Source organism: Hylobates moloch, unplaced genomic scaffold (genome assembly GCF_009828535.3).
Source record: "Hylobates moloch isolate HMO894 unplaced genomic scaffold, HMol_V3 SCAFFOLD_2, whole genome shotgun sequence".
NCBI classification, from domain to species: domain Eukaryota; kingdom Metazoa; phylum Chordata; class Mammalia; order Primates; family Hylobatidae; genus Hylobates; species Hylobates moloch.
The window spans coordinates 49,026,762-49,053,772 of NW_026652277.1; the positions used below are offsets into that span (position 1 = coordinate 49,026,762).

A 27,011-nucleotide genomic window follows, 5' to 3' on the forward strand; every position below is an offset into this window, starting at 1 on the left:
TAATTTTTGTATTTTTAGTAGAGACGGCGTTTCACCATGTTGGCCAGGCTGGTCTCGAACTCCTGATCTCCAGTGATCTGCCCACCTCAGCCTCCCAAAGTGCTATGGTTACAGGCATGAGCCACCATGCCCGGCTTATTGTATATTTTCAAATCGCTGGAAGACAGGATTTTGAATGTTTCCAATATAAAGAAACGGTAAATGTTTAAGGTGATGGATTTGCTAATTATCTTGATCACTACACATTGTACACATGTATCAAAATACCACACTGTACCTCATAAATATGTACAATTATCTATCAATTAAGAATAATTTAAAAGTAGGTATGCTAAGGCTGATGTTGCAAATATCAACAGAGTCTAATTAAAACTTTCAGAAATTATGTGCCATTTGTTCATTATATAAGCTCCCAAGCTTTCACAAGCCACAAATTAACTTAAATATTACTTAATGTTCCACATTTAATATGAATAGCCTGATGATATATTTTGCAATTTCTTGATTTTCCTTACATTTTGGGCACAGCCACCATACATGAGGAAAGAAAACAACAAAACCAGAGGAAAGCCCTTTCCCTAGATTGTCCAATTTTGAAAAATAGGCCTGCAGGACAGTGTTGTGGATGACTTAAATTATTTTATTTGGGAACAAGTGCTGATTCTGAAGGAAAAGACACAGGATTGAGAAGTTACAATCTATCACCTATAAAAAGGGGTATGAGTATAAAGGATTATAAATCATGCTGCTATAAAGACACATGCACACGTATGTTTATTGTGGCACTATTCACAATAGCAAAGACTTGGAACCAACCCAAATGTCCAACAATGATAGACTGGATTAACAAAATGTGGCATATATACACCATGGAATACTATGCAGCCATAAAAAATGATGAGTTCATGTCCTTTGTAGGGACATGGATGAAGCTGGAAACCATCATTCTCAGTAAACTATCGCAAGGACAAAAAACCAAACACCGCATGTTCTCACTCATAGGTGGGAATTGAACAATGGGAACACATGGACACAGGAAGGGGAACATCACACACTGGGGCCTGTTGTGGGGTGGGGGGAGGGGGGAGGGATAGCATTAGGAGATATACCTAATGCTAAATGACGAGTTAATGGGTGCAGCACACCAACATGGCACATGTATACATATGTAACAAACCTGCACGTTGTGCACATGTACCCTAAAACTTAAAGTATAATAAAAAAAGGGGGTATGAATATGAACTGAGCTAATAAAGACACATGGCAAGTAGAAGACATTATGAGCCAATCACCAATGCTTGCTTACAGCAGCAGTAATAATAATAAATATTTACTGAGCATTAAAAAAGGAATGTGTAATAAAAAAAATAGAATTGGCCAGGTGCAGTGGCTCACACCTGTAATCCCAGTACTTTGGGAGGCCAAGACGGGCGGATCACCTGAGGTCAGGGATTTGAGACCAGCTTGGCCAACATGGTGAAACCTCGTCTCTATTAAAACTACAAAAATTAGCTGGGCATGGTGGCGCATGTCTGTAATCCCAGCTACTTGGGAGGCCGAGGCAGGAGAATCACTTGAACCTGGAAGGCGGAGTTTGCAGTGAGCCAAGATTGCACCACTGCACCCCAGACTGAACAACAGAGTGAGAGTCCATCTCAAAAAATAAAGAAAATGTTTTGCTTTATGACTCTGTATCCCATTAATCCCATTATCTTAACTTTTTTTTTTTTTAAATCATAGCTAGTATCAATCCACTAGAAACAGCTGTCAAAAAACAAAAGCAAACACACAGCTTTTGTGAAGATACTTATTAGGGCCCCTAGCAGTATCAATCCCAGATCCCAGCCTTGCCCCCCACAGCCCCCACAGCCCCCACAACACCCTTCCCCACTTCCCTCCACCCCACCTCCAGCCCCAGCCTATCCTCCTATCATAACCTACCCTTTTCTATCATGAAGCAGTTTAGGTTAAAAGTGCCACATTGAAGGAAAAAAAAAAAAAAACCCGAGGGCAGCTTTGGCCAAGAAGCAGTCCTCATGACTACAATACATTATTTGTACTCACAAGAAACCAACAACCCTTATCATGTAGGTTAAAATACCAACACGGCACATGTATACATATGTAACAAACCTGCACGTTGTGCACATGTACCCTATAACTTAAAGTACAATAAAAAATCAACAGAAAGTGCAAACTGCAACATATGCACTGGGGTCATGCAAATCACCAAGCAAAGATGGCTACGCCTTGGAAAGTCTGTTGACGCAAGAAAACTTCCCCTGAGACTGTTCTTTGCCCCAGAGTGGTATCTGAAACTATTTCCCCTGCGCTCCGGGTATTTTTACTGTTTCACATATGGCTGCTCATCCAGTCCCAGAATGTGGCATATTTTAGAAACCCTTGGCATTCCTAGAACCTGCTGTCTATAAATATGACCGCAGGACAAAGAATTGAAATAAAAATAGGGCAACCTCGAGGCTCAATTAATGAATGCATGCAAGAGTTCGATGAAAGGTCTTACTTATCTGATGAGATTTTTCTACCAAATCCTGCCTTCCCTTCATATTGCCTTACATACAATTAGGGAAGACTCAGGAAAACTAAACTCTGGACACAGTATTTCTAAAGTGGGTACGGAATAATATTAGGGAAAGCAAACATAAAAGGAGTTCTAAGGAGCATACGCTAAATCTGAGCAATATCAGCTTTCCAAAAACATGGTTTCAACAACATGGCAATTCCTCAAGCAACCTGAAACCTAGTTGTGTAAATCAGACCTACAAGACAAAAGTTCAGATTGAGACATTATTAGGTTATCTAGTGAATACACGATAGCATTATTATTTTTACAGTGCTCTTGGAAAGATACACTTGTCTGAGAACTGGGCTAATGAAATATATTTGTTAATTCAAGGCATAATTAACATAGAATTTAAAAAAAAAATTGCACTCCTTTTTCTGAGGAAAAAAATTAAGACAAAAAGTCACCCAACATACATATTTGGATTTGCTAATTTTCAGTCAAGATCACTCCTAATAGAGTTTGTGGGGCAAAATTTCACCAAACAACAAAGGGAAAGTGGGGAGAGTGAGAACAGAGAGGTGGATGGCCATGAGAGTAACCTATCTGCAAGTTTTCTTTTGGGATGAAATCCAACTAGCTAGATAGATAAGAAGAGTATATACTGATAGTGCTATGCCAGGCCTACCTAGATAGTTAGATATAATTGCCTTAATTCACCTGCAAAATAACTGTAGTCTGCGACATTGCTCAAGGTGGAGTTCACAGGGCCAGAGTCCAAATAACTAGACTGAAAAAAAGATTTAAGCGGGGGGAGGGGAGGGGGAGAATCAGTGGCTCATGTTCTTGTTTCCCATTTGTTCCAGTCCAATAAAATCTAACTATGTCACTGAAATGAAAAACAAACAACCCTTGTTTGTAATAAGAAAGAATTTAACTTACTCAAAACCAGAAAAGGGGGGAAGAGAAGGGGGGATAATGCAACACACAATTAGAAATATAGAATTTATTTACATTCATAAGACAGTTTCACATTCTGTACATGGTTACCAGAACAGATACAATACTCTCAGTAGTTTACAACGGTATTATATTGCTGTCAAACATTGCTTACGCTGTGTGAGTTGGGGAAAACTTTTTTCCCCCTCTAAAAAAAATTAAGGCTCAGTTTCCAAAAAGTAATTATATCAGTCATTTTTCTGTTTAAGAGACTGGGAAACTTTGGGAATAAACCACAAAGGGATGGAGGGTGAGGGGTAACTCCACACATTCTCATTCATTCATACTGTAGTTACTCAATGTGATTTCTTTTTTTAAGGCTCCTTCTATCTGAAAATGTGTTTGGTTACAAAAACAAACAAGTCAGTAGATGGGAGGGGTACTAGGTATAGATCTACAGCATTCACACAAGGAAAACTAAGCTCTTTGTTACCAGTCGCTGGCTAAAATGTGGTCTACGAGCTGCCTACATATAAATGCACACACATATTAACTTTGACTCACTTTTCTCTGGCAAAGCTTACTGAATAGTATTTCTCTTCCAACACACTAATAACATTAATTTACATTTCCTTTTGACTTTCAGAGCAGGTGGCCACAAAGTTGTCCCTTTTCCTAAATACAATCCTCCATTTTTCCTTTCAACCTTGCAGTAGACCATAACCATAATGGTCATCTTGCACTGATGTGTAATCCCACCATTTAAGTGACTGAAGAAAGTGGCAAGACTAATTACAGAAAGAGAGTTTGGGCATTTTTGGAGAATTACCCCATCAATGAGTTCCAAACACACTTTACAAGCGCTTTTTTCTATACAAATATTTCATTCGGTCCACAGTGACGCCGTCATTTTACAAAAGCAGAATCTGTTTTAACTCAGTAAACCACCTTAAAATCCATGGGGCTAATGTTACAACAACAACAAAAGCCAAAAAGGGCACCTGTAGGTTCTGCCTCTGGCATAAAGAGGTAGAGACAATCATTCTGTAGAAAAGATTAACAATAATAAAAACAAAACAAAAAATAAAGCCATTCCATTTCTAAGGGCTAGTTCTAGATCTAAAAGCTGTCATCTATCCTCTTAGCTGAGAGATCCATTGCCCACAATCATCTTGCTGTAATTTTTCTGCTGCTCTTCCTTAAAGATGTCCTTCACCTTTGCTCTCTTTAGTCCTCCATCCCTGCGAACAGAAAGACAAATACATAAAAGATACTTTACAGCGGTGATTTAAAAGAGTTAACTTAATAATTACATGCTGCACGATACCATGATGCTTAGGCAGCTGGGATGAAACAAGGGAAAGAACACTGGATTTGGAAACAGGAAGACCCAGGTTTCAGTCTCTGCCCTACCACTTGCCAAATATACATTACTTTGAGGAAGGAACAATCTCTCTGATGTTTGGTTAAAATAAGTAACAATATCCCCAACTCAGTTTCTTTAGAAGTTAAGGGGTGGTGTATTAAATATTTGGATTGGCCAGGCACAGTGGCTCACATCTGTAATCCCAGCACTTTGGGAGGCCATGGCAGGTGGATCACCTGAGATCAGGAGTTCGAGACCAGCCTGGCCAACATGGTGAAACCCTGTTTCTACTAAAAATACAAAATTAGCTGGGCATGGTGGTGCATGCCTATAATCCCAGCTACTTGGGAGGCTGAGGCAGGAGAATCACTTGAACCTGGGAGGCGGAGGTTGCAGCGAGCCGAGATCACGCCATTGCACTCCAGCCTGGGCAACAAGAGCGAAACTTCGTCTCAAAAACAAACAAACAAACAAACAAAAATTGGATTGAAACAAGGATTATTAAAACTAGGATTATTTCTCTATATGGTTCCTTAAGGAAAACAAAATACTGGTTTTCCATCTACCTATGTCTTACTAGAAAACCACAGGAAAATTTAAAATATACACAGAAGAAACGGTAAGGGTACTGTATATGTGTGGGTAAATTTCTTACAGATAAATGATTATTCAAAAAAGATAAATCATTGTTCAAATATAACCCTATCTATGTTTAACAAGTTGTATTTTTTTTTTTTTTTTTTTTTTGAGACAGAGTTTTGCTCTTGTTGTCCAGGCTGGAGTGCAATGGCAATCTTGGCTCACCGCAACCTCCACTTCCCGAGTTTAAGTGATTCTCCTGTCTCAGCATCCCGAGTAGCTGGGATTACAGGCATGCACCACCACGCCCGGCTAATTTTGTATTTTTAGTAGAGACGGGTTTTTCCATGTTTGCCAGGCTGGTCTCGAACTCCCAACCCCAGGTGATCTGCCTGCCTCGGCCTCCCAAAGTGCTGGGATTACAGGCGTGAGCCACCGTGCCCGGTCTAACAAGTTGTATTTTCATTCAAAGCACTATATTTCCAGCATTTATAATCTTTTATATTCCAAAACAGACTCAGAATAAAACACCAAAATCATAAGTTGCATTCAACCAGAAGTGCCTGTGTAAGCAGCATTTCGTCATTCAGAGCCTGTAAATCTTTGAACTCTCTGCAGGGTGCCTGCCTGGGTATAAGAACTCTGCATGCTTTTCCTTCTTTGGACTACACATAAAGAAACAACAAACTGGAGTTACTGGGAGTAGTTTGGACTATCATAGGTCACTATCTGGCTCCTAATCTAAAGTTTTAGATTTTAACTGCTAGGAGAGCATGGATTAAGAACTTGCTTACTTTATACTCTGACTGTTTAATTTTAACCCAGTTAAGCAGACATGTTTACCAAATGCTTTCTGATGATGATGAATGATCATAGGTTAGCCAGTGAACTCAATGCCATGTGGATAGAACTTGACCTCCATAGAGACACCGGCTTGAGACAAATGCAATGTTCTGGCATCTAGAGTCAAATCTAAGACACAGCAATAAGTCCTCAACTTAAAAACAGACTGTGATCCACAAATCATCCAGGGGGTCAGTTGTGGGAGGTTTTCATGAAACAAGATTATAAACTGTTGTTAGGTCCACAGAATTGTCCACATAAGCCTCTTTTATCCAATGAGCTTCTTCTATTAACAGCACTTACCTGAATTCTGAATAGTGAGAACTAAGAAAACTAAAGAAATAAGAAAAGCCTTTCTCCTTTCACGAGATCCAAGCCCAAAACAGGCAAAAATTTAAGTCTTGAGCAATCTGACATCATTTTGTACAATTCTCCTTCCCAAGCACCCAGTAAACCTCATGCTGTTCTAAGCACTTAAACTGTGACTTGCCACCCCTAGAGACTTCAAAATTTTATCCAATTCCCATTTGCAATGGCAGCAGGTCTTAGTTCTTAAGAAAGGGAGCAGCCATATATAAGAGCCAGTTTAAGATCATAAAATTATATTTTCACTCAATCTATGAAAAAACAATCTAGATATGTTAATTCATAACCAATAGGTACATGACAAACATATCTAGAAAGGCAATGAGGCCACTTTCTTTTTTTTAAGAGGCTAGGTAATTAAAAGTAATTTTATTATACAATTGCATATGGCCTGAAAAAAGGAAACTGGACTATTCCGAGGATCATTTTTGACGGATTTAGTTCAGCCTCTCTGATGGAGAGTCAGTACTTGGCTGACTCCCCTAGGTTGTTCTTGTCCCTCAAGGCTTTCTTCCCTTCCTCTGTGTCTGAGACTACAGACACTGACTTCAGGGTAGGAGCAGGAGGGCTGAGTGTCAGGTAAGATAAAGAGTGAGTAAAGAGATTTTTTTTGTTTTTGTTTTTGTTTTTTTTTTGAGACGGAGTCTTGCTCTGTCATCCAGGCTGGAGTGCGGTGGCGCGATCTCGGCTCACTGCAAGCTCCGCCTCCCGGGTTCAAGCAACTCTCCTGCCTCAGCCTCCCAAGTAGCTGGGACTACAGGCGCCCGCCACCACGCCCGGCTAATTTTTTGTATTTTTAGTAGAGACAGGGTTTCACCATGTTAGCCAGGATGGTCTCGATCTCCTGACCTCGTGATCTGCCCGCCTCAGCCTCCCAAAGTGCTGGGATTACAGGCGTGAGCCACTGCGCCCGGCCAAGTAAAGAGTTTTAAATAAGGAAAAGGAACCCAGTTGCACATATGACCACGGGTTATAGGACATTTGTGGACCAAGGTCATTTTATATAGTTTTGTGATGCTATCATTCTGTCATTTAGTTTAACATATTCCAATGTAGACAGTGTAATACAAATGTTTAGTCTTAACCTATACCTTAGGACTAGTCAGTTTCATACTCCAGGGTGTATGGAACTCAAGTCATACACCTTGTTAGTCAAGAACTCATACTCCAGGGTGGTCAGCTAGCATTTAATCAGAAGGCCGCCTTTCAGAGACGCCACTAATGGCTTCAGCTATCTTTATCTTTATTGCCCATCGATTTCTCAAGCTTTGTTAATTAGCATAACAAATTTTATTTATTTGTTTATTTATTTATTTGAGACAGAGTCTCGCTCTGTCACCCAGGCTGCAGTGCAGTGGCACGATCTCAGCTCACTGCAGCCTTGACCTCCTGGGTTCAAGGATTCTCCGGCCTCAGCCTCCCGAGTAGCTGGGACTACAGGTACGTGCCATGGCGCCCAGCTAATTTTTGTATTCTTTTTGTAGAGACAGGGTTTCTCCATGTTGCCCAGGCTGGTCTCGAACTCTTAAACTCAGGTGATCTACCCACCTCAGCCTCCCAAAGTGCTGGGATTACAGGCATGAGCCACTGCACCAGGACGTTGCATAACAAATTTTAGAAATGAGTTTTCACTGTAGAAATTAGTGGTTTGTTAATTTGCATAATGGATATCAGAAACTGGTTTACCTGGACGCAATTAGTTGTATTCATGCTACGTGAATGGATAAATATTTTAGTGATATTCCCCACCCTTGCATAACGGAGTACAGTAAGTCCTCCCTGAACATTGTTGATAGGTTCTTAGAAACTGCAACTTTAAACAAAATGATGTAAAACAAAACTCAATATTTTTTCTCATCAACATTATAAAGAAACAACATTGAACAAAATGATGTTATTTATTCAAGAACCTACTATAAAGTCATTTTGCTTAAGGTCACAGCCTACAAGAACCTATCAATGATGTGAAGTGAATGCTTACTGTATCGTATCTAGCCAGCCCTTCTTCGAGAGGCAGACACCTTAAACCATCTTCTGCTGGTTCAGGAGGGTCCTTGGTTTCCTGGCTGACAGCCTAACTCAGTTGGCCAAATCCTGCTCCTAGAAACATTGCTACAATTGCCTCAAATAAACTGTTCATGCAAAGTGTTTTTGAAACACCAAAAAAGACAGCAGGGACTTTATTAACTGTATAGGGCTTGAAGTATAGACTGTTTTGTAACAGCCTGCTAATTTAACATCCTGTATGTAAGTAAGAATCCAATCTCCCGGCCAGGCTCGGTGGCTCACGCCTGTAATCCTAGCACTCTGGGAGGCTGAGGCAGATCACCTGAGGTCAGGAGTTGGAGGGCAGCCTGGCCAGCATAGTGAAACTCCATCTCTACTAAAAATACAAAAAAAATTGGCCGGGCATGGTGGTGCATGCCTGTAGTCCCAGCTACTCAGGAGGCTGAGGCAGGAGAATTGCTTGAACCCAGGAGGCAGAAGATGCAGTGACCCAGATTGCAGCACTGCACTCCAGCCTGGGTGACAGAGAGGACTCCATCTCAAAAAATAATAATAATAATTCAATCCCCCATTATAATGTAGGTATAGTTAACCTTCACTGATATAGACTGAATGTTTTTGTCCCCCCCAAAATTCATATGTTAAAGCCCTAACTACCAATGTGGTGCTATCTGGAGATGGATCCTTTGGGAGGTAATTAGGGTTAGATGAGCTCATGAGGGTGGGGCACTCATGATGGGATTAGTGCCCTTAGAAAAAGAAACACTAGAGAACTTGCACTCTCTCTTCATGTCTGCACAAAGAAGAGATCATGTAAGCACACAGGAGAATGCAGCTATCTGCAACACAAGAGGAGAGCACTTATCAAAAACTGACCATGCTGCACCCTGATCTCAAACTTCCAGCCTTTAGAACGGTGGGAAAATAAATTTCTGCTGTTTAAGCCACCCATCTGTGGTACAATAACTCCCCCCTTATCCAAGGTTTTGCTTTCCATAGTTTCAGCTACCCACAGTCAACCATGGTCTGAAAATATTAAGATATTTTGAGAAAGAGACAGACCACATTCACATAACTTTTATTAGTCAGTGTACTATTATAATTGTTCTATTTTATCAGTTGTTATTGTTGTTAATCTCTATTACTAATTTATAAATTAAGCTTTATCATAGCTATGTACATATAGAAAAAACATAGTCTATATAGGATTTGTACTATCCATAGTATTAGGAATTTACTAGGGCACTTGGAACATATCCCCCATTATCCAGAGGGGACTACTGTATTTTGTCTGGCAGCCCAAGCGGACTAATACATTCACCTACATTCAATCTTCCTCAAACAAACAAAAACTAAAGCCATAGCGATCCATAACTAAAATATTTCACTTATTTCCCTTTTCAAGTTGTTCAGTTTTCTTAAAATATAGTTATAGCTAGAGTTAAATATGAATGAGCCTGTAAGTAGCCCCCTGCCTCCCAATGCCCACCCCACTCGCAAATCCATTCCCCCTTTCTTCATCAGAAAAAGAACCCTAAATGTGAGATAGGCATATGGCCACCCAGAACAAAGACTACATTCTCCAGCTTCCTTTGCAGCTAGGTGTTATCACATGACTTGAGTATAGCCAATGGATACAAGTATAAGTGGGATATACAACTCTCAGCTTGTGCTCTTAGAGATGGGTGTGTCCTTTTTAAAATTCCTTCCTCATAGCCATTTGCTGTACACACTGAGTAGAGTTGGAACAGCCATCTTAGACCATAAGAGAAGCACAAATTGAGGAGAGTAAAGCAACACAGACTGAGCCGTTACCAGCCTTGACTGGTTATGTTTAAGTGAGAAATAAACTTCTATCTTACTTAAGCCATTGTTATATATAAACCATTATTACTTTCAGCTAAACCTATAACTGACTAGAATAATAAATGACATTATTACCAGTGATTTTTTTAATTAAAAAAAAAAAAAAGGCCAGGAACAGTAGCTCATGACTGTAATCCCAGCACTTTGGGAGGCTTAGGCAGGAGTTCAAGCCTGGGAGTTTGAGACCAGCCTGAGCAACACAGGGACACCCCATCTCTACAAACAATTTTAAAATAGCTGGGCATGGTGGCAAGCACTTGTAGTCCCAGCTACTCAGGAGGCTGATATGGGAGGATCCCTTGAGCCCAGGCGGTCAAGGCTACAGTGAACTACGATCATGCTACTGCACTCCAGCCTGGGTAAAAGAGTGAGGCATTCTCTCAAAAAAAAAAAAAAAAAAAAGTGATAGTACTTCTGAAAGATCTCTTACCAGGGAAGTTCAGTCAGGCCTCCTTGTATAGCAATAGCAGACTTAACCCTGTTAGCAAACTGGACTGCATCTTCTCCTTCCTGGTTTAAAAAAAAAAAAAAATTGCAAGAATATCTTAGTTATCAAGTTTTTAATACCATCTCATAATCATTTGTATTTGTTTTAAAATATAAGATTCATATTTCAGCTCAAATGCTTTCTATTCTTAATCAATCATGGCAAATATCATTTGTTCTATCAAGAAAATGCAGTGCTGTATTGTTTAATTTTTTTACCATGTGCATATATTTATTACGCTCTTTATTAGTCTTACCCAAGATAATATCTATAGGTTCAATAAACCAACAGCAATTATAAAACCATCATGGAAAATAATCTCTAAATATAAAATGGTCTGATTTAAAGTGAGCTAAATACATTATTAAAAAAATGACTCATTTGCTGAGAAAGCAGAAAAGCATGACATGGAGAAGGGAGACACCCAGATTTTCAGGTGAAGGTCTCCTTGCCTCTACCTGATTAGATAAAGTATTAGCTAAGGAATACCTCTCTGGTCATGGGGGGCATGTACCACACGTCACAGACGATGGCCCAGCTGGTCATCATTCGAAGCAGGTAGCTCACCATGTTGTATTTACTACTGTTCCAAAATGCATCACCAAACTGAGGGTTATACTGAGAAAAAAGAAAAGAAAATACATCTCAGTTATGAACTAAGGGTGGTTTCTCATCCATGCCCAATGTTTTAAAGGTGGTAGGCCAAACAGCTTTATCAGACTCTAAGGAAAAGAGAAGTTATTTCACTTGATAGAATTTATCAAAAAAAAAGAAAAAAGAAAGTAAACTGGGCCAGCTAACACGTCTGACTAGAGCTGACTGCTTTTCTAAATAGAACCAAAGAGCGCACCAACAAGAGTTATTTACATGACTATTAAATATCTGTCTCCACACTTAACTAGAAGGCTGATGAAAGCAGGAACAGAGAATCTGTTTCACTTAACACTAGAAGCAAATACAACGCCTGGCACAGAGTCACCCAGTACACGTCTATCTGCGGATAGAGAGCGAGTGCATGAGAAAGAGGGGAGGCAAAGTGCGGAGGACTGGTGCATCCGAAAACTGGTGTTCCTCGTTCTTGCAAATTTTAAGTTTGAAATGCTACCAAAATAAAATTACCAATCAAATATCTTTATAATAATTATTATTCTTATGGTATCTGTTTTACCTTAATTGCAACTGGATGTATGGTTCCTCCAATTTCAAAGCTCCCCTTTTTAAACATCATGACTGAAGTATTGTTGATGCAAGTTCCTGCAAGGGGGTGAGGGTAGGAGCGTGAATATTTTTAAAGGCAGTCATTTTAAAAATAAATTTTTAAAGAAATTGTTTTGATATAAAATAATTTAAAATATCAAAATTACAGGCATCGTACTACCATATCACAAACGAACCCCTGCCAAGGTAGTAATCCGATAGTTCTAACTAAGCAGGTTTAACAACAAGCTTTTACTTTTCTACTGAACACTCTATGGGCCTATGGGAACAACTCCTCAACAGGTGAAATTTCAATACATGCAACCCTTAAAGTCATGGACAATTCTGCTCTCAGTTCACTACCCAGAAATGACTTTTGAATTAAAAAGGTAACATGACTTCTATCAAGTCTCAAAAGAAAGCAAGGAATTAATAACTCAGAGAATGCCATCTCATTCCTCTAAAGGCAGAGATCTGGGCTAAGGTTGCCAATTCCATGGCGGTTCTATTCCTCACACACTTTTGATGGTTTGTTGTTATCAACTACAGCTCGGTAGGCAGGCCCATTCTTACCTTCAGGAAAAATTAGTATGGGTAATTTCTTCTTATCAGCAATATGTTCTTTTAGTCTATGGAAAAAAAAAAGGATCAAAATTCTGCCTTTATAAAGAGAGAGATGGATGTCCTTTTTGATATTCTTTGCACTTTACTGACACAATTGTGAAGCAACAAGGAGAAAATAATTGAGATACAGGTAAAAGAAATACATTTGAGTTGTTTCCTTTCCAAAAAAGTATAAGAAGATCTGCACCATTATAATTTCTCTAATTTCAAAGTAAGTCTTTTTTTTTTTTTTTTTTTTTTTTTTTTGAGATGGGGTCTCATTCTTTCATCCAGACTGGAGTGCAGTGGCATGATCTCAGCTCACTGCAGCCTCCACACCCTGAGCTCAAGCAATCCTCCCTCCTCAGCCTCCCAAGTAGCTGGAACCACAGATATGCACCACCACGCCCTGCTAAGTTTTTGTATTTTTTGTAGTGATGGCATTTCACCATGTTGCCCAGGCTGGTCTCAAACTCCTGAGCCAAAGCGATCTACCCGCCTCAACCTCCCCAAGTGCTGGGATTACAGGCATGAGCCAATGTGCCTGGACTAAAGTAAGTGATTTTCAGTGTCTTCGCCTATTCTTAAAAAAGAATATTAGACAGTCATTTGACATGGACTCTGGAGCCTCTCTGTCATGAGCTTTGTGCTCTTCTCCATGTACTTAGGTTTCCTCATCTGAAAAATGGGAATATTGGGTTGCTGGACCTACCTGCATTATGGCCATTAAGTACAAGACAATCCTTAAATGATTCAGGTTGAACTTTCCATTTGCACACCATGAAGCTGAGAAAGACTGACATTCTTCCAGGCTTAGGTCCTGTCCTCCCTGCAACCAACCCTGTATTCCCAACTGTTCTCTCCAGAGCTGGTAAGGGCTGAGGGAGCCAGACTGCAGCTGCCAGAGTGTCCCACTGCCAAATGATCTCAAGATAGGGAATCATTTTTATAATTTGAAGCAGATTCAGCAAGTACTTTTCATTATATTCTTAAGAGTAATGGACCACCTTTGTGTTTATAGAAGCGATAACCAACGTGCCTTCAGTTAAAGGCCTCGGGCCAAAAGCTGTTTCCTAATAAAGGTTTCTGGTAGTTCATCTCTACCGTAAACCCCAGAGGTTCCTTCTCCCATTCCTCTGCCTCTAGCTGGATCTTCTTTTTTTTTTTTTTTTTTTTTTAAGACAAGGTTTCCCCATGTTGCCCAGGCTGGAGGGCAGTAGTGTAATCTCAGCTCACTGCAGCCTCAACCTCATGGTCTCAAGTGATCCTTCCTCCCAAGTAGCTGGGACCACAGGCATATGCCACCACATTTGGCTAATTTTATTTATTTTTTGTAGAGATGAGGTTTCACTATATTGCCCAGGCTGGTCTTGAACTCCTGGGTTCAAGCCATTCTCCTACCTTGGCCTCCCAAAGTGCTAGGATTACAGATGTCAGCCACCATGCCCAGCTTCTAGCTGGATTTAAGTGATAACAATCATTCAGCAAACACTTAATCAATCATATATTTAGCAAGTAGTTATCAAATATTTAACCTTCAAGGTGGTTTTTTTTTCTTTTTTATATATTTTTTATTGAGGTAAAGTATACATATCTAATTTTTTTTTTAATTGTTCATACTCAAGTGAGATCATATCTAATTTAAAGGTGGTAATTTTTATCTTTGAAAATTCAGTGACTGGACTATATCTAAGTCACAGCAATATAAATACATTGGCCTTCTAATCCCATCATATATCCCACCATGACTACAGAATTACATTTTTAAAAAATCTGGCTAAGACAGGTGATTTGCCAGAAAAATCCAACAGCAAACAGAGCTGTGTTTTAGTTTTTTGTTGTTGTTGTTGTTGTTTTGAGATGGAATCTCGCTCTGTCGCCCAGGCTGGAGTGCAGTGGCGCGATCTCGGCTCACTGCAAGCTCCGCCTCCCGGGTTCACGCCATTCTCCTGCCTCAGCCTCCCGAGTAGCTGGGACTACAGGCGCCCGCCACCACGCCCGGCTAATTTTTTTTGTATTTTTAGTAGAGACGGGGTTTCACCGTGGTCTCCATCTCCTGACCTCGTGATCCGCCCGCCTCGGCCTCCCAAAGTGCTGGGATTACAAGCGTGAGCCACTGCGCCTGGCCCTGTTTTAGTTTTGAGACTCAGTGCTGCTCGGTCCTCTTTGGTAGCAAGGCCAAGATTGATCAGCTTTTATGCTACTCCAGTGAATGCTGAGTAATTCCACTGCTTACCTCTTAGTAACCAGGTGTCGATCCTTCATTTCTGAGCGTTCAAACCAGACGTGAGGACAAGCCTTGACCATAGCTCTCTGAATAATTCCCATCAAGCCGCCATGAACCTGGCCAACCTAGAAGTACCATAAGAAAATGAAAAAATGTAAAAGGCACAGTTGTCCAAAGAAAGTTTTTTAAGTACCAACAAATTTCTATTCTCCACTCAAAAATAAGATTGGCCTTCTACTGACTGAAGTTCTTAGTCTGATCAAATAGTCTGAAAGGCCAAATGTAAGCAAAAAGGTATTCTTTAGTAGCACCTTTGAATTTTAAGTTATGTTGCTGTGCTAGCAATCCTCTAACTTCAAAAAGTAGAGGTTTTTCAACTTGGTCAAGATTAGAGAAATGCAAATTAAAACTACACTGAAATACCTTTTCAAACCCATCAAAACACTGACAAAGATTTAAAAGCTTGACAGTACACTCTGACGTAAGTCTATGGATAACTTTCATACATTGCTTGGTGGAAGGGAACAGATTACAACACAAATGGAAAGAAATTTGGCAACATCTACAAAATTGCATGCACACTCGGCCGGGTGCGGTGGCTCAAGCCTGTAATCCCAGCACTTTGGGAGGCCGAGGCGGACGGATCACAAGGTCAGGAGATCGAGACCATCCTGGCTAACACGGTGAAACCCCGTCTCTACTAAAAATACAAAAAATTAGCCGGGCGTGGTGGCGGGCGCCTGTAGTCCCTGGTACTCGGGAGGCTGAGGCAGGAGAATGGCGTGAACCCGGGAGGCGGAGCTTGCAGTGAGCCGAGATCACGCCACTACACTCCAGCCTGGGGGACAGAGAAAGACTCCGTCTCAAAAAAAAAAAAAAATTGCACGCACACTCATCTTTCATTTCAATAATTCCTCTCCTAGAAATTTACCCTGAAGATATACTTCCAACAAAATGAAAATATATATGCACAAGGCTATTAACTACAGCATTACTTGTTAGGGCAAAATATTAGAAACTACCTAAATGTCCAAATATAAGAAATTAGATAAATAGATAATGGCACATACAAATAATGGAGCACTATGCAGCTGGGAACAGAGCAAGGTTGATCTCTATGACTGATAAAGAGTAATTTCCAGGAGATATTGTTAAATGAAAAAGACAAAAGAACAAATACAGTATGCTACCTTTTGTATAAGACTAAAGGGGAAATAATACGCATACATGTGTTTATCTCTACAAAAAGAAATACAGAAAGGATAACCAAAGTCAATGAACCTACAAGAGTAGGAAGGAATGGGATGGAATGAACATGGAAGGTAGTGGCACTTCAATGAGTATACCTTTTCTGTTTAGTTTTGACATTTGGAAGCATATTGATACCCTACATATTCAAAAAAAATTAAATCAGTAAGGAGCGAATGACAAACTAAAGCAAACTGAAGCCATGAAGCCAATGAATCCAATTGTATTTTAAATGAATAAAAGAACAGCAGTAAAGGAAGGAGGAAACATCCAAAAAACTTACAAAGACGGTATCTAACCACATACCCTCCATCTCGGATGGCATTGTATGAACTGCAAAACATCCTGAACTCTTTTTACTACCTTTTTTTTTGTAGTAGTGAAGCAATTCTGAAATAATTTTAGATGTATCATAGAACTGAGAAAATGAGTAAACATATTGATATTGTTGGGAAACAGGATTTTCACTATGAAAACGGGAGATACAAATATGAATTGAAGGAAAGCAAGAAAGAACCTTAAGAGTTGGATGTATTCAGATTTCCAATGTAAATATTAGAAATAAATAGTAAATATAGGCCAGACGTGGTGGTTCACACCTGTATTCCCAGCACTTTGGGAGGCTGAGGTGGGAGGATTACTTGAGGTCAGGAGTTCAAGGCCAGCCTGGCCAACATGGTGAACCCCCATCCCTACCATAAACTACAAAAATTAGCTGGGTGTGGTGATGGGCACCTGTAATCCCAGCTACTTGGGAGGCTGAGGCAGGAGAATCACTTGAACCTGGGAGGCGGAGGTTGCAGTGAGCCGAGATCACACCACTGCACTCCAGCCTGGACGACACATGAGGACTATGTTTCAAAAAAAAAGAAAAAAAAAAGGCCTGGCTCAGTGGCTCACACCTGTAATCCCAGCACTTTGGGAGGCCAAGGTGGGTGGATCACCTGAGGTCAGGAGTTTGAGACCAGCCTGGCCAACATGGCGAAACCCCATCTCTACTAAAACTACAAAAATTAGCTGGGCATGGTGGTGGGCACCTGTAATCCCAGTTACTAGGGAGGCTAAGGCAGGAGAATCACTTGAACCTGGGAGGCGGAGGTTGCAGTGAGCCGAGATCACGCCACTGCACTCCAGCCTGGGCAACAGAGTGAGGTGCTATCTCAAAAAAAAAGAAATTTTAAATATACATATATTAAAAATACAAACATTTTACCCACATTTTTATAGGGAGAGACAGAAGAAGAGAGCTTTTCCCAGTACCTGAGAAAGCAAATGACAAAGCAAATGAGGCACAATGTTACCAATAGGTAAATGTGGATAAAGGGCATAAGGGTGTTCTAATGTGATTTCCTTATTATTACAACTTTTCTGAAAGCTTGAAAATATTTCTAAATTTAAAAAAGTAGAGGTCTTTGTCTAGAAGGAAAAACAAGACTAGAAAAGTCACTGAGTGAGGTAATGGATATGTTAATTAGCTTGATTTAGCCATTCTACGATGTATACATCTATCGAAACACCTGTTGTATACTATAAATATATATAATTTTTATTTGTCAATTAAACAATATATTTCTTTTAATAAAAGGAGAGTCACTGAGAAGAGATCTTTGATGTTCTTTCAATACAGTGTTTATGTTTAGTCAAAAGAGGCCAATTATGATGTCTGGAGGCTAATGGCATGGTATCATCACACATCTGCCTTACGCCACCTCCAATTTAAATTCAATCAGCTTTAGTTTTCTACACTCAACCCACCGGCCAGTTTACAGTTACTATGCTTTTCTAAATTTTGGCTAATATATTGTAATTGCAGTTATACATGATCCAAAAGTAAAGAAAATGCCAACAAAGTTCTGAGGTCCTTGGTTACAAATGGGTTATACTCAACTCTCTGTTGACCAGAATACAGGAGGAATATGATTTCTGAAACACAAAACCATGACCAAGGAGTGTTATGGTTTGCAATGGTTTTGGGAGGTGAGGCATAATGGGAGATACTGAGGCCATGAGGGTGCTTTCCTCATGGATGGATTAATACCCTTATAAAATGGCTCTGGGAGTAGGTTTGCTTTCTTGGGCTTTTGGCCCTTCTGCCTTATACCATCTGATGACTCAGCAAGAAGACCATGGCCAGATGCTGGCACCTTGATATTGGACTTCCCAGCCTCCAGAACTGTTAGTAAATATATTTCTGTTCATTATAAGTTACAGTCTGTGGTATTCTGTTATAGCAGCACAAAATCAACTTAGACAGGCAGATTGGTTGCCTAAGCCTCTGCTTCCTCATCTGTAATAAAATCTCAGACCTAACCTGATTGGATTACAGGGAAGGTCAAATATAATGCATGAAAGTGTCCACATAAATACAAGGATTATTACATACACTCAGAAATGTGCTGGGGGGTCTAGGGTATTAACATGAGGGTCCTTGGATGGTCTTTAAGGAGACCCACAAACATCTTGAAATTATACATAAAATTGTTGTTTGTATGATGCAGATATGGTTAGTTTTTTCTTTAAAAAGGTACATAACTATCAACTAATTCCTAACCTAAGAAAAGATTAAGAACTACCAATTCCCATAAGTCTTTTCATAAAGGTGGCTAATGCTTTCTTAGATTCAGAAAGAGCTCCATTATTTAGAGAAATTTAATAACGTGTTAAAATGTAGTATCCAAGAGTTGTATATCTGACCATGTATTTTAGACAGATTAAACACATGGCAATAAGGAGAAATTTTTGCAAAGGCCTTCAAAATCCCGTTAATGATCGTGTAACCCATGCAGAGTCAAATACTTGCACATATGCCAATACTCTCCACCTTCCTACTTGCAGCGACATTTAATAAAAAATGGCTCCCTTCAAATGCCTTCTCAGAAAAACACACCAAACCATGACTATCAATCCCTGGAACTGGTAAGTGAAATAAAACCCATCTACTCTCCCTGAAGCCCAACGCACCACCATGAAAATATGGAAAGGCAATCCCCTAGGACACTTGTCCAGACATTCTATGCCAAACACCAACTGAAGGCATATTTAACCACCATGCAGCTTCAATTATCCTGCAGAATTTACCTGACACAGAAAGGAGATGCAGGAAATCTTGACAAATTTGCAAGGGCAACAGAAAACACAGATTTGAAAAAAAAAAAAAAAAAAAAAAAAAAAGAATATGATTCCTGTATTCATCCCCAAGAAAGGCTATTTTGAGGTGTACAGTTTTACTGTGGGCTTTGTAGTTTGTTCTTGGGTTTGTTTCATTTTCTTTTCTTTTGGGGCTGTGGGCAAGGACTGAGGAAGACAACTTGATATAAATATTTGCCTTTCTTGCTAGATCCTCATTAAAGAGCCAGATTTCTTTTAATTGCATATAAGTCCCTGAAGGAAGAAAGAACTAATTGGCTGGCTAGGGGATATGTGCAACTGTAAAAAGAAAGAATTTAATATTGCAAATATTATTAAACACTGGCAGGGATTTTACAAGGAAAATGGAATCAACTTTACAAGGTCCTATTAAGCTCAAGAATGTCTGCATTTCAGTAAGTTAATTTTTTACCATCTTAAATATAATGGCTATTTTTCCTTCCTTTTCTTGCACTACATATTCCTCATGTAAATATATTACATAACTTATATAGCTACAATAGTATAACACAGTCAAATTTCTAACATAAAACCAACTTGCAAATTTGTGCCAAAATAAAAAGTTTGATCAATCCATAAAACATGCAACTACTTGAAATATCAATGAGCTGCTCTTACCATAGCATAACATCCATCCGTTGTCAAGATTAAAACATCAATTGGGGAAGTATGGTTGGCAACACAAATGCCTCCCTTCTGGGGTCTGTACTGCCTGCAATTACAAACAATGGAAAATTCGAAGTCTTCTAAAATAGCCACAGCATATAAATACTCATCTTATTTTTTTAAGTGTGTGGGTGTACATATATATAATTTTTTTTTCACGTCTCACTCTGTTGCCCAGGCTGGAGTGCATTGGTGCCATCTTGGCTCACTGCAACCTCCGCCTCCGGGAGTTCAAGCAATTCTCCTGCCTCAGCCTCCCAAGTAGCTGGAATTACAGGTATGTGCCATCAGGCCCGGCTAATTTTTATATTTTTAGCAGAGACAGGGTTTCGCCATGTTGGCCAGGCTGGTCTCGAACTCCTGACCTCAAGTGATCTGCCCCACTTGGCCTCCCAAAGTGCTAGGATCACAGGCATGAGCCACCGTGCCTGGTCTTTTTTAAGTATATTTTTAAAAATTAAGTTTGGAGGTACACGGGCCCATCTTTAAAAGATGATCTCTAGGTAGTATGATGAGAGTGTGGTAGAGGGCCCATGATTTTTCCATTGATAATACCTAGCTTTCACTTATTTAATCTAAAGTATTTTCATATTATTTTGATCTTCATATACATCACTTTTAGTGGTTTCATGGTAATCCACAGAGAAAATTCACCATAATTTCCTCCCTCCTATCCTCCTAGAGCAGAGATTGGCAAACTTTTCTTATCAAGGGCCAGACAGCAAATACTGTAAGTTTTGCAAGCCAGACAATGCCTATCACAATTACTTGACTCTACTGTTGTGACACAAAAGCAGCCACGGCTGTGAATGAGCACGGCTGTGTTCCAACAAAACTTTATTTACAGAAAACAGCTGGTGGGCCAGATTTGGTCTATGGGCTCCCAGTTCAGTTTGTTGATCTCTACCCTAGAGTGAAACCAGTATTTGACACCAATAAAGCAAAGTAGTTTTGTTTGGGCCTATACAGAGAAGAAAGAGAACCAAATACACAATTATTTAGCATATTTTCTTCAAAATGAGAAGCAATTCTATAAGAAGTTAGGAACTCCTCTTTATGTAATAAGTGTGCCTTTTCTACAGGTGTTTCTTCTGACTGCACCTCTGCCAGTGTTTTCTTTTACTCTTCACTTTAAAACTCACAGTCCAATTGCAACATCATATAATTTAAAATGTTTAAAGGGTCTTTTATGTTGGTACCACACGGTAAAGCCAAATGGCAAAATGTTTCTCTTCTACAAATGAGAAAGAAAGACCAAATCAGTAAAAAAGAGAGGCTTGGCCTAGAACTTTTAAAATGATGTTAAATCTAAAAAAAATTAAGATAATAGAAAGGTAGTTCAAATGCAATCAAAATCACTTTCACTTAGCTAATTACTTTCCTTTGCTACCTTCATTCTCTACAATTCTGGGCGAGAAAAGCGCAATTTTGTTTTAAGGCTCAATTATGGAATTTTAGAAGTAGCAGGACTAAGAATAGAGACCACATTTCCAGACTCCACGTCTAGTCCTATTTCCACCACAGTAGAGACCTGTCAACTTCATTGTTTTTAAAATCAGAGAGACATGGCTCAAAACCTGATTCCATTGTTTATTCACTGTGACCCTAAACAACAAATCCCAAAGCTTACATTTCTTCCCCTATAAAATGGGTTAACAGTGCCTATCTCATAGGGATGACCTACAAGAAACATAGGGTCTGGCCTGCACACCATAAATGCCCAATTATTGAGCACAACTACATGTTTATTATTATATTCTTTCTGCAAACACTGCTATTTAGTGTTTTTGTGCATTATGCCTGTGCCACACTGAGAAGTAGAGATGAACACACTGGAAGCACTCTGACTCCCCCCACTTCCTCCCAACCACTTCCAATGCTTCCTTGTCAATCTCATGCTGAATTGACCTAGAAAAAGACAGGCACATTGGCAGCAGATACTCACTTGTTATGATAATGAATGGTACCAGAGAGGGCTCGCACACAGATCCGGCAGCAAGTCAGATGGACCAGTTCACTCAGCCAGTTTTTGAGGCTGAAGGAAATAGAAACATTTTATTGTGCCATTCTGGGCACTCTTAAGAAACAATATAATAAAGTTTTAATGTGCTTTTTCACAACAGCATACCACATTCTATTCTGGTGAACCAGTACAGTTCAATTCTTATAGTCTCATTGGTGCATTTAGTATTAGATCACAAAAGTCTACCAAAAAAACTGGACATAACTCTAATGAAAAGTAGCTCAAAACCACTAGGCTATTATGACAAATTCCTGAACAAGATAAAGTGAAGCTTCTTTGGTCTTGGTCTTATGAGCTTGCCAATATATAAGACTCTCTTAGGTAACTCAGTTCATTTTCTTTCTTCAATTCTCCTTTGAAAAAACAACTTCTTTCAATTAATATGGAAGTATGATTTAAAAAAATCAAAGACTATGAAGATGAAGTGAGCAGGATTCTAATAAATGAGTAGAGAACATAAATTTAATGCAATGCGGCCTGGTGTGGTGGCTCACACCTGTAATCCCAGCACTTTGGGAGGCCGAGGCAGGCAAATCACAAGGTCAGGAGTTCAAGACCCCCCTGGCCAACATGGTGAAACCCTGTCTCTACTACAAATACAAAGAATTAGCTGGGCATGGTGGTGGGTGACTGTAATCCCAGCTACTCAGGAGGCTGAGGCAGGAGAATCTCTTGAATCCAGGAGGCAGAGGTGGCAGTGAGCCAAGATCGCACTACTGCACTCCAGCCCGGGTGACAGTACGAGACTCCATCTCAGTAATAATAATAATAATAATAATGCAATACATAGGAATCAAACAAATATTCTCTTTGTGGACACAGCTAAGAAAAAAGACAGTCCTATGTATGGCTGGATGGAAGGAAATATTTCACCTGCTGTCTGGCAGCTGCCCAACCAGTGTAGTTCCTACAACCAGCAAACTGATCCCAATGAAAGCCAAGGTAACCCTGAAAAAGAAAAGAGAGGGTCATATAAGATTTTGACACATAGTATGGAAGTAACCAAAAAGTTCATAAATAATAAAACTGTAAATAAGTTGTAGAGTATCCACATGATGAAATATGATGCAGCCACTAAAATAACTGGGTAAATCTATATAGATCTAACATGGAAGAATGTCCCACGACACATTTTAAGAGGCAAAAAACAAAGTAAGTTTCAAAATAAAGTACAGAATATGATGCCATCTGCAAAACAACAACAAACACATGTGTAACAAGTCTGTATATGCATAGCGAAGGCCTGGAAATTTTCACAAAACTATCAAGTTAAATCTATATAATCACCAAAGGGTTAACAGGGCTAGTGAAGGGAATATATTTAAAGGTGCTTTCATAATAAGAACACCAAAATATATCACCATTAGACATCTTTTAATGCAAATCTAACTGTTGTCCTTTTGCATGGTTCAAGATAACTCAGAAGTTAGCAAACAAGGTGACTGAAAGTACCTCTAACCTCCATATAGACATTGCCTTCTTTTTGAAAAGTGCTTTTAATATACATTCCAATGACTTCAAAAGGAAAGTAGTAATTTCTAGAAATGTAAATAGAATTATTCAAAAAGGAAATTTAAGACTTAAAATCTTTCAAAATAAATAGGATTTAGTTAAAAGAGAAGAAAAATCAATAGTTTAATCACATTTTACTAATAAGATTCTTTAAATCATCTTACTTTGTCAAATGGAGAAAGCAGAAACTTTAGATTATCTCATTACTCTCTCAAATCAAACCAGAGGCCTATCTATGTCTTCCTGTTCCCAGAAGAGCACACACGTGTTGCTGAATGCGTGAGGTATTCAGTAAGCAGACCGAAGGGGACCACCACTGCAGTATCAGAAGGACCTTGTGTGTCTGAGGAAGCTACAGTGGCTGCCTAAGGTCAAGGGTCAGGAACAGTAACCCTCTCCAGGGTGAAGCTCATTTACTGCTGACATGTAGCTATCTTTACTTTCTGATCAGATATTTGGAGCATAAAATCGTTTGTCTTAACCAATCCCAGGTTTTACATTAGATGATGATGAAGCAACAGCTAACACTATATGCCAGGCAATATTCTAAGTACCTTTTATATTTAACATATTTAATCATCCCCAAGACTCTATGAGTCAATAATATTATCATTATCCCCATTCTACAGATGAAAAAATTGGAGCATAGAAAGGCTAAATAACTTACCCAAAGTTACACAGAAAATAAGCAGCAGAGCCAGGATTTGAACCCAGGGAGTCTGGCCTCAGAATTCATTTTCATAAGCATTATGTTATTCTGTCTTTCAGGAGATTATTATTTAACATAGCAGTTTAGCATTATTTAAAACAAGAGAAATAAGCAGTGTCTCACGGCTATAATCCCAGCAGTTTGGGAGGCCCAGGCGAGTGGATCACTTGAGGTGAGGAGTTCGAGACCAGCCTGGCCAAATGGTGAAACCCTGTCTCTATTAAAAATACAAAAATTAGGAAGGCATGGTGACACATTCCTGTAACGAGAATCGCTTGAACCCAGGAGGCAGGGGTTGGTTGCAGTGAGCCAAGATTGTGCCACTGCACTTCAGCCTGGGCAACAAAGTGAGACTGTCTCAAAAAAAAAAAGGAAACAGCGTAAAAGGCAGCAGTCTTAACCCAGTTGGAGAAACACTCCATCAATAACACATCTGAACATGCACCCCAATATGTTTAAAATAATGTGCATATGCTGTACCGATATAATGTACATTATAAAACATCTGGAAACATAAAGAATGTAAAAAAAATTATAAATATTTTTATTTAAAAATATAGTATTTTCAAATTATATTAATGTTGCAATTTGTCCTCACTCAAAATACGATAATATAGTAATACATTAATATATATTATTAATTTTATAATTATAATTATCAATTGTATAATTATAACTTAATAACATGATATATTACTACAGCTAATAAATATAATTAATACTATTATAATTTTGAGCAAGAAGAAAGCTTTTTGAATATGCTTTCCTATAAATACCTTGATAAATAAGGTGTTAAATCTTGTTAAAGATTTGACATAGCAATTTGAAGGTCAGGTTCTTTTTTCTTGTCAGTTACTGATGCAATAACTAAATTATTGTTTAATCTCATCATCAATTATGCAAAACTTTTAAAATAATGTTTTGCCATCTTGCCCCAATGAGAATCACTTGTTCCTGTCCATTAACTCAGAAGGAGTTTCATTTTAACATGTTTAACAATTGGGTTCAAAACTACTGAAACTTTTTATTTGCTAGATTAACAGGCCAGAACATTATGTATCCCAGCTTAAGTGAGCCAATGTTAGAGTTCTCATAGATGACATAAGTTTTCAGCCACAGTCTGTTTTTTAAGAGCTTTATTGACATACAATTCACATGCTATACAATTCAACCCATTAAAATGTGCAATTCAGTTCAGGCACTGGCTCACGCCTGTAATCCCAGCACTTTGGGAAGCCAAGGCAGGCGGATCACTTCAGGTCAGGAGTTTGAGACCAGCCTGGCCAACATGGCAAAACTCCATCTCTATTAAAAATACAAAAATTAGCCAGGCATGGAGGCACATGCCTCTAATTCCAGCTACTCGAGAGGCTGAGGCATAAGAATCGCTTGAACTCAGCGGGCAGAGGTTGCAGTGACCCAAGATTGCGCCTGAGTGATGGAGTGAGACTCTATCTCATCATAAAAATAAATAAATAAAATAAAGTATGCAATTCAATAGTTTTTGGCATATTCACAGAGTTGTGCAACCATCACCACAATGTATCTTAATACAATCTGGTTTTTGAAAAGCTCATTTTGTAGTAGGTGCCTCTTTTAAAAATCATTTACAAAGCAATTCTTCCACAGTGAAGAGTATCTACTAAGAGTAGGAGTCTGAACTCTGCATTTTCTTTTTGTTCTTGGATGCTTATATCACTGCACTTGATCTTAGCCCAAAGGCCAAGAAGTAATAAATGTTTACATTGCTTTATTATCTTAAATCATAGTTTCTTTGCAAAAATATTTTAAGTCATTTATCTATTTTGTGAGCATTTGTTTAGTAGATAAGGGAATCATAACAGCATTTTCTGGGCCCCCACAGCATGGTGAAAGCTAACCAACAACAAACAAGGGCATCTCAAGCACTGTGCTGTAGAATTCCTCATTCTTCCTTCAGGTTACCTTGGATACGAACCAATCCATATATTAAACTTGACTAAAGCTTCATGTGCTTTTTGGTGTTGTTTTTTTTTTTTTTTTTTTTTTTTTTTTTTTTGAAATAGAGCCTCACCTCACCCTGTCACCCAGGCTGGAATACAGTGTCTCACTGCAACCTCCGCCTCCTGGGTTCAAGTGATTTCTCCTGCTTCAGCCTCCCAAGTAGCTGGGACTACAGGCATGCGCCACCACACCTGGCTAATTTTTGTATTTTTAGTACAGATGGAGTTTAACCATGTTGGCCAGGCTGATATAGAACTCCTGACCTCAACTGATCTACCCACCTTGGCCTCCCAAAGGGCTGGGATTACAGGCAAGAGTCACTATGCCTGGCCAAGCTTCATTTTCTTTTTTCTTTTTTTTATTTTGAGACAAGAGTCTCGTTCTGTCACCCAGGCTGGAGTGTAGTGGCGTGATCCTGGTTCACTGCAACCTCTGCCTCCTGGGTTCAAACAATTCTCTGCCTCAGCCTCCCAAGTAGCTGGGACTACAGGTGCGCATCACCACACCTGGCTAATTTTTGTGTTTTTGGTAGAGATGGGGTTTCGCATGTTGTCCAGGCCAGTCGAACTCCTGGCCTCAAGTGATCTGCCCACCTCAGCCTCCCAAAGTGCTAGTATTACAGGTGTGAGCCACCACGCCCCTGGCCTTTTTCTTTTTAAGAATGAAAACAGAATAAATGGAAGCTCTAGTTATAAAGCGAACAGAAGCTTTTTTCTTTT

General features: G+C 39.3%; 1 protein-coding gene across 1 annotated transcript in view; it reads right to left on the reverse strand.

Moving 5' to 3' along the window:
• Positions 1–3,501: 3,501 nt before the first annotated feature.
• The window catches only part of GPAT3 (glycerol-3-phosphate acyltransferase 3), a 71,012-nt gene continuing 47,502 nt past the window's right edge, over positions 3,502–27,011 (reverse strand). The window contains exons 5-13 of the mRNA XM_032147540.2: positions 22,962–23,036; positions 22,011–22,100; positions 20,018–20,111; positions 15,014–15,129; positions 12,748–12,803; positions 12,146–12,231; positions 11,467–11,595; positions 10,921–11,000; positions 3,502–4,704 (exon numbers count right to left, since the gene is read on the reverse strand). Of these exons, the coding sequence (XP_032003431.1) occupies positions 4,605–4,704; positions 10,921–11,000; positions 11,467–11,595; positions 12,146–12,231; positions 12,748–12,803; positions 15,014–15,129; positions 20,018–20,111; positions 22,011–22,100; positions 22,962–23,036 (826 nt within the window). The 3' untranslated portion in view covers positions 3,502–4,604. The remainder of the gene's footprint in view (positions 4,705–10,920; positions 11,001–11,466; positions 11,596–12,145; positions 12,232–12,747; positions 12,804–15,013; positions 15,130–20,017; positions 20,112–22,010; positions 22,101–22,961; positions 23,037–27,011) is intronic.